The sequence below is a fragment of the Puntigrus tetrazona genome, chromosome 11 (genome assembly GCF_018831695.1).
Source record: "Puntigrus tetrazona isolate hp1 chromosome 11, ASM1883169v1, whole genome shotgun sequence".
Classification (NCBI taxonomy): domain Eukaryota; kingdom Metazoa; phylum Chordata; class Actinopteri; order Cypriniformes; family Cyprinidae; genus Puntigrus; species Puntigrus tetrazona.
Genome location: NC_056709.1, coordinates 21926912 through 21935605, shown reverse-complemented (window position 1 = coordinate 21935605; position 8694 = coordinate 21926912). Strand labels below are relative to the sequence as shown.

Genomic DNA, 8694 nt, shown 5'->3' with positions numbered 1-8694 from the left:
GCTGATTGTAATTTATGTCGGAAGTCATTGCCGTCCAACGCTCGGCCTTCACGAGGTCCAGACAGGAAAGAGAAGACATGTGGAGCATTTAGCCGTGTGCTGAACGTCTGGAGTTGGCATCACGCAGTCTGTAAACACACAACCTTTCACAACACATGATTACGGGTAATGAAAGTTGCCATGGTCATCACTGCCGGCCTTTCATGCTGTTGCTAGAAGTGAGTGTGCACCTGTTCTTAATCTGCATAATGATTGCGGCAAGACCTGATTATGACACGGGTGAATACTGACGAATGGATAAACTGTTTAACCGAGACATAGGGAGTTGTGGGGGCCTGCCGATATGCATGCACAGTCAGTCATTTAAAACAAAAACGCCAGTGAAGATAATGCACGCTGATGGAGAGTTTGCGATTTTGTGTTTTTACGCATTTTAAGCGGATCACACATCAGAGCTAAATATACTTTCAGCTTTGTGCGATCATGTTAAAATCTCGATCTTGATTGAAGAGACCTGGAGTTTATCAAGTCCAGGCTGAAAGTCTGCCTCTGGGATGAGGTTTTGTTCACTTGAGTGCATTAGGCATTCCTGCCCATGACTTCATCCGCAATGGACTCCCTTCAATCCAGACGACAATGTGTGCATTTATTTTCCACAAGCTCTTGAGCTAAATACTTCTGAGCGAAATTTCAGCACCTGCATTGTAAACCTATCTCTTTTGTTCAGATGAAATCCGCGCTAACGACACTGGAAAGACTGCAAATAATATTAAATGTCCCATTAGGAAGGAGGACTCGCATGGGATTGTGCAGGGTTTATTTCCTAAAACTTGCACCGTTGTCTTTGTGCACTTAACAGTATTAAGTGTCTTGTGGAACAGAAACCTAAAGTAAAATGACCATCCTGTGGTTATGTTTCTTAAAGGCCCAGCACCACCAGAGTGATTTCATGACATTTTAGCCTCTTTAGCTGTTACAAATGTGTAAATAAAGCACATCTGTCTGTAACAGTAGACCATGGCGTCCTCTGAATCATTTCACTCTAATGATTCTGTCACCAGCATTTGTTTCCTTATAATCCAGTTAAATTAGTGTCATAAACACCAAAAGGAAATAATTGTTGGTTATTAAATGGCGTGGAAAGAACTGTATGGTACCCTTAATGCAGCAAAGAGGATACTCAGGAAATAGACTGTTGGTTTTATCAGCTACTTTGTCATGTGTCGATATTTGGTGACATATATTTGTAATTCTGTATATGGGTTTTGGAGAAAAAAGGCACTGTAGTTTTTTTTTTATCTGCAACTTAACAAGATCTTTCTTCCATCCATTCTTTTTCCAAAGTCAGGTCTGTAATTTATGTATATCTTGATAACTGCCATTACTAAACTAATATAGTTTATATATGATTTAAACCATATATATATATATATATATATATATATATATATATATATATATATATATATATATATATATATATATATATATATATTATTTATTTATTTCTTTTTAATAACTGTGTACATTATAGTTTTAAGTTAAATGGTTTGTTTCTTTATGAAGTTATACGAAGGTATTGATATCATGAACCTTGCATGCACTGTTTATTAATTATAAAAATAATTTTAAACTGCATCTGTTTTTGTTTTTATTAATTTTAAGATTCACCAAAAATTAAATAATAATAAAAAAAAACATAAAACAAATACTAGATACTAGGCTATATAAAGTTCATTCTCTCTACAAAATGAATTATTTTCATGTTGGGTGATATTTGGCCTCAATTCAACACACTTGGAGCCGACAGCTACAGTCTCGAATTGTTTTACGAGCTGTTGTGACTAAAAAAAAAAAAACCTACGCCGTCACGTAAGACTACAGTAAAACCTACTATAATACACTAAAACACCTTTTAACAGTTTTTCAACTGGATTGTTAATAATAAGCTACGCGCTCTTATCTCTCTTAAAAACACGACGTGACCACGTTATCTGTAAACGTATAGACCTGTAACATACTTCATGGCACTTTTTTCCACAGATATGGTCTTCACATAAAAGAGTTATTTCACTTTACACTTAAACGCCATAGAAAATTACATTTAAATGTTTAAAGGTGCACATTTATTGGTGAAATTCCCGGCGCAACAACAAGTGCAAATAGGCTGGGTAATTTAGGCAATAATTAAACAAACCCGAAGATTTCTGTTTTAAGGGTTTAGGAAAAATATATACGTTGTGGAGGCTACATTTTGTCAATATAAATAGCCTATGTCATTGGAATAAACGGAGTTTTGGAAAAAGGCGGATGGAGACTGAGGGCTGATTTGCGGCTGCCTTTTTCAGAAAAAAAAAAAAAGAATGGAGTCTTGCCACGCGGCTAAATACAGCCTAATTAATGTTTTTACTGTTATTGTACGCAACCGCATATGGGCTATTGATGAGTGCCGTTGTTTTATGTGTGTTCTTGAATGATGATGCTGTCCTGGCACTAGAACCCCAGCCTCCAAAATTTAGACAGGACCAAGAGAACCGATATTAGGATAAGATTTACCAAGACAATTGAGCACCGCAGCGCATCGTTATTTCTTCATTAATGTATGATTTTGATTAATAGCCTTGTCTGGAGTTCTCATTGGTAAAACGAAACCAGAACATGTGAAATTAATTGCACCAAATCACTAAGGTGCTGAGGTATTCTCTATATTGCAGGCAGGATATAATTTCGTCCACCCAGACTGAACTGTCAGGCCTAGGCATACAAAAAAAAAGACTTTGTATTAATAATGATATTAATAATTATTTCATTCACTGTTCGATTATTGTCTGGCGAAGCTCTTTGACAGCTAGAAGTTATTTGTGTTCTTATTTTTTTTGTATTGAATTCAACGCGGAGATAATGAAAATCCCACAAATGTCCCGAATGTAGCTGTTTTGTCGTACAGACGAGCTAATAAAATGAATAAAAAATGTTTGTATATCCTTTCCATTCAGCAATAAAATTTAAATACGTGTCCATTAGAAAAGCGACTTAGTCCGAGAGGGTTTACGCTGACTATTATAGATAATTTAATGTATCCGAATTGTATTATAGGCTGTTGGAGGATGATGCCGATGGATGATATGCATTAGCTATTGCTTTATAGCTGCAGAAACTTCTGCTAGGCCACATCATTAACAAACTTTTTACATCTTTCACAAGCAAAGTAGCAGCTGCCTCACATGTATTTAAAAATGCAGCCCATGAAAATATACGAATCAAAGTTTAGGCTAATAAGAACGATATGAATGTACGACCTAATTATGTGCATTAACAGCCTTACGTAGGTGTAATATACTCTTTCTTAATACGGTTAGGCAATTTATAAAATGTTATTTTATTTCAAAATCTAGTAGTCCTGTTTTATTTCATCATGAGGCAAGGGTCCTGGGCGTTACACATATCGGGCTAAATAAAATCGAGAAAAGATACGTATTTTTTAATCAGCCCAATTCCAAAGTTATCAGCAGAAAAACGCCATTTTAGCTTGTTGTAAATCCTGTGGCGCGAATTGAACAGGCCCACTGCGGATCTCTCGCTTCAGACACTTCTTCTCGGCACCGTAACCAGTGTCTTTGATTAAAAGGATCTTTCTGTGAAAATAAATAACCTCACTTCGAAAATATTGCGTTACCACATATTTACTTTTGCTGAGTAAACACGCCAGAATAAGTTTAATGCGCGGCGTGACGGCGCTCAGTCAGGCCATAAACAATTCCGCGTAAAATTACACAGCTCGCGTTCGATGAGCCTCAAAAGACACGAAACCCAGCAGCGAGGGATCTCACAGTATTTGTGATTTATTATCATTATCGTTGCCGTTGTCATTAGCCTATTGTGGTTGACTTTGCTGCTGTCATTTATGTCTCGTGGTGCCATGTTTTAGAAAAAAAAGGGTCACATTGCCACAGCGTAAACTGTCTTCGAAAAACTGACATTTTAATTTTTAAGAATATTTTTGAAATACCAATGAAAAGCATAAAAAAGCACAATATACGCCGATAAAATGTCCACGATACCACAGCCGTCGATGCTGAGAAAAAAGACCGTTCACTAACCACCGCTCCGGTCCCTGGAAAAAGTTCACTATGACTTTTCAAGGCCCGCGAAAGTCGGCGTGATCAAACAAACAGACAAAACATAGGTAGTATAAAATCAGGCCGAGTGGTCGGGTCTGTAAGTGCCAACGTAAATGCGTCGGTGCGCGTTGATCCAAGGAGGCCGAATGCAGGCCTGTTCGCGTCCTGGAGACAAACGTATTCTCACGGATGTTCTCGTTTATTCCTCTTGGTTCGCGTCAGAAAGTGAAGAAGCGCCTCCGTCGGATAAGCGGTCCGCTTCTCGCGTCCTCTCCTGCTCCGACAGCTGCTCGCTGCTGGGGATGGAGTTCTTTTTCGGACGGCCCTTTGGTTTGGTCGGAGACTCTAGTCCTCCTCCTTGCAACACCTTGGAAGCAACAACGACATGCACAATCGTGTATGTCCACAGGTACGACAGCTGCGTCACAATTTCTGTGCTAATAATTATTAGAACTTACGATTTTTTTCCATTTCATTCTTCTGTTCTGGTACCATGTTTTGACTTGAAGCTGACTCAGGCCTAGAGACTCTGCTAGGTCTATTCTGTAAAAAAGAGAAAGATATGTTCTTTGCGCGTTAGCTGTGGTTTCATAATTACGTTAATAACTAATAAATACAGTCGCGCGCACCATACGCGTTGTTTTAAATGGACCGCGTAAAATAATCGAAATGAAAAGCGTGCTTTACCTGTCAGGAGTCGAGAGATACTTCTGTTTCTCAAATCGCTTTTCCAAGCCCATCAGCTGTAGTTCGGTAAACACGGTTCTACTCCTTCTTCCTTTCTTAGTCTTGCTCACCGCGTCAGCTCCAGGGTCGAGTTTTCCCCGGAGATGGAGGTCCAGCGGGAGATGATGGGATGAGGAGCCCACCTGCAGACCCGCAGCGCCGGACAGGAGCGCAGAGCCCAGCGGGGCCCCGAGCGAGCAGGACAGAGGAGACACCGGGAACTTCAGGATACTGGTCTGGTCTGCTTTCAGAACTGGAAGCAAAACAATTGCATGTGTGCATGTTAGTCGGGATCATTTAATCGGAGCTGAGACTTGCTGATACGCCATTTTCGTGTCATTTAAAAAATAGTCCGGATGGATCCATCGTAGTGGATCCATCGATTTTTATCTGCAGATTTTTTACGCTTATTAAATTATTATCTATAGACATACTATGATTTTGAATCCGTAAGGAGTTTTAGGCAAGATACAAAAATCTTGAATAACAAAACAGGCTGATTATTTAAATCGCACGTATTGGGTAACTTTTTTGCTTAGCCTGCATCTTTTCATCCATAAATGGAGAATTTTTTCATACAGGAATATGTCAGCGTCAACTTATTTTTTCCCCGGTGTAAAAATGTTTTCATTACAACTTTATTTCCCAACGTTGAACCTGTCACAACAGATTTTCGCGGCTTCGTCTGAAAAATGCAAAGTTGTTTATAAAGCACAGTAAATATACCTCTGAAGTTTGTTGCGGTCGAACCGCTATTGTTTTACTTCAGCGAGAATAAGGCGGCAGATAAAACTCTTTTTTTTAATTCTAGTGATTTTATTTTCGCGCACGGGCTGGCGAGAACTTTAATTAAATTAAAAAGCATAAAATGCACGCGTGGCCTGATTTTTTTTTAAACAAAGCAAGTTCGCTTTCCGATGCGCTGAATGTATTTCGATCGGAGATATCTGATTTGTTTTCTATTGCTCCGCAGAGACAGTGCGGAATCTTTTTCCTGCGAGTAGGCAAATCGAGAGGTTGTGCGATTTGAATGTCCCTGTATTAAGAGAAGGTTAAGATTAAGGGATTGATTGTGCCGGATCTCAAAATATCGTCTGACTGAAAGGTCACGGTACTTACCTAAGTGGTTGTGGTATGGTCTGGCGGACAAAAGGGCATGTACTCCAAATTTTAGAAGGTCTCCAGTGGGACTCGATACCTTGTGATCCGGATGGTCTGTAAGAATCTCCTCAATCATGAAACTCCTGTACCTGTGAGACCTTTGGTCTGGAAGGGCATCCGGGGGGTAGTAGTGCGCCCCAATCTCCAAAGGATGTTGCATTATTATAGTTTACACGTAGCAGATGTTCTCCGAACCTCCTGGAAGCCTGTAGAAACCTTGAGGTCACATCGAGGATTCAGATGTCCTTGTGAAGCACCGAGGCATAAACGTCCATTCAGATTTTTGGATGCGATCATTTAAAAACAAAACATCCCCAAAGTCCTCTGAAACACGCAAAGAAGTCTCTGGCTGATGCTCGGTCTTAAAACGCGGGTGAAATCGCTTTCTTTTCTGCGGACGAGTCCCGAAATGTGTGGTCCCGTCCAACGCAGCTGGAGTGAGAAAGTCTGATCCGCCCAGTGAGGGCAGCCCGTTTCTGTTGTTCCCGCACCGACCGAGCTCTGAATCAGGAACATAGACATCTGAGTTTAAGGAGGTCTAGCAGAACGCCACACCTCCTCCTCCTCAGCACGCTTGGGCAGCCTCGGTAAATAAAGGGAAAACACCGAGCGTCTTCGATCGTTTGAACACGTTTAGTTTTAAAACGGGTCAGAGATGCTGTTTGGTCATCATCCTAAAATACATTCATACAAAAAAAAAAAAAAAAAAAAAAGCCATTCATACAAACATTATTTGAATAGACACCGTTCTTCCGCCTTTTCTTTTCTGAACTAAATTATTTGTACGTCTTTTTGTTTTATATATATTATATATAGATTTTTTTTGCATTTGAATTTTTGAATAGTTTCATTTTTTACTGATTTATTAATCGCATAGCCTGTTTCACAGCTTATCAACAACAAAAAACGTAAATACATTAATTTAATTTTATTACATTTAATAGTAGCTTATTACAGAATGGCACATCTCCTTTATCAATCAGGTTATTAATCACGGTTATTAATAGATACACCTATTTAGTGTGATTTCAAATGGAAACTTAAGAGACCGGCACTTATTAAAAAAAAAATAAAAATAAAAAAATAATGTACAAAAATGCCTTGCAAGAATTGGAGGAATGTAAGAATGTTGCAAATATTGGCGCTGATGCAATATAAAATAGTATAATAAATAATATTATAAATAAAATTATGCATTTGATGTAGTTGTCACTTGGCACACAGTTTCCGATTTTACTTGTGATGTTGTATTTGAGAAATAGAAAACGTTTCCTTAGACTTGCTGTTATTAATTCGATGATAAATCAGTGGAGAATCATATACGGGTTATTCACTAGTAGGGAAACTGTGTTGAATTTTAGTTCGTATTTTCTTACTGATAACGCAATGAACCAATTTAACATTTTATAATTAAAATACTGTGTGCAATCTTTCAATACAAGATATTTTATTTGTTTATTTTACGCGTTCACAGCTTTCCGATTCTTATTAAACGTTTAATAAATAGGCTTGTGCAAAATACGTTTACTTGTAGACCACTGAATTGCTTCTCATGTTACAGCCTTTTGACAAACATACATGCATTTCTTGTTTTTGTTTAGTACTATAGCTGTCGATTTTAACATTAACGCCAGTATTATAGCATGTGGCGTGCATTATAGCGTTATAGCATACATTTTTTAAATTTTTCTTTCTATTCTTCTTCATCACGCTCCATTTTCTTTATCTCTTTATGCGAAATGATGCTTTTTTTTACTTTCATAAAGTGGGTATCTATATCTGGCATTTCGCTGTAATCACTGTCGTTACTTTATAATGTGCATTATTCAATCTTAAATACCGATTTCGCATATTTGCATTAACAGAAATAAAAAATACTGACATGGATATTTCTGTAAAGACATTTTCTTAAAAAGAAGAAAGAAAGAAATCACACACATCCATAATTTCTCCGTATTTACCCAAGATAGTAGACAAGGTGGCCTTTGGTGTGAGCGCTTCTGTATTTCAACCACTAGGCGACATCATGTGAATGCTGGATCGCAAAGCTTTAGTCTACAGCGTATCAATAAGCAGATTTAATTATCGATTATATATATATATATATATATATATATATATATATATATATATATATATATAGTTCTATTCTAATAACTATCTTTTACTAGTTGCATGTGCGCATTGCAATCACTGTTCAGAAAAACAAATGTAGTTTTAAACTGCAGAATTAAAGAGTGGGGTTATATTGATTAACCGTGGAAAATGGGAGCACTTCAGCAAAAGTTTAGTGCGTTAATCTACTATGTGCTTAATCACGTGTACCACCAAGCCTCACACAAGACACCCTGGCCAGTCTGGAGCACCATAAACATCTAGTCTGATTGTGAGTTCAGAAGGAGTTCACAACACTGAAAAGCTGAGCATTCCTACATTTTGAGATGCTTAAAACAGGCCACCAATTCAAAGGCAAATTTGTGGCACAAACCTTAATTAGATTAGACGCCATATTGAATTTAGCGGTCTTTATAAAGGGGAACTCTGTAGGAAGCACTTTGCATTTTTGTCTACTGACATTTTGCGTATTCAACGTTTTTATTCGGTAAGACATCTGAACGCTCGGTACGTGTTGTTAAAAACTTCACAGTCCGTTGAATTCGCTGTTATCTACTTCTACCTCTCGCAG

The 8694-nt window shown here is 38.0% G+C and overlaps 1 protein-coding gene across 1 annotated transcript; it reads right to left on the bottom strand.

Annotated features, from left to right (window-relative positions):
- Nucleotides 1-3972: 3972 nt before the first annotated feature.
- barx1 (BARX homeobox 1) lies at nt 3973-6554 on the bottom strand. Its single transcript, XM_043252655.1, has 4 exons — nt 5967-6554; nt 4809-5100; nt 4580-4664; nt 3973-4488 (listed from the first exon to the last, which is right to left on the bottom strand). The coding sequence occupies exons 1-4, from the start codon at nt 6166-6168 to the stop codon at nt 4321-4323; spliced, it is 747 nt and encodes a 248-aa protein (XP_043108590.1). The 5' UTR covers nt 6169-6554; the 3' UTR covers nt 3973-4320.
- Nucleotides 6555-8694: the final 2140 nt, after the last annotated feature.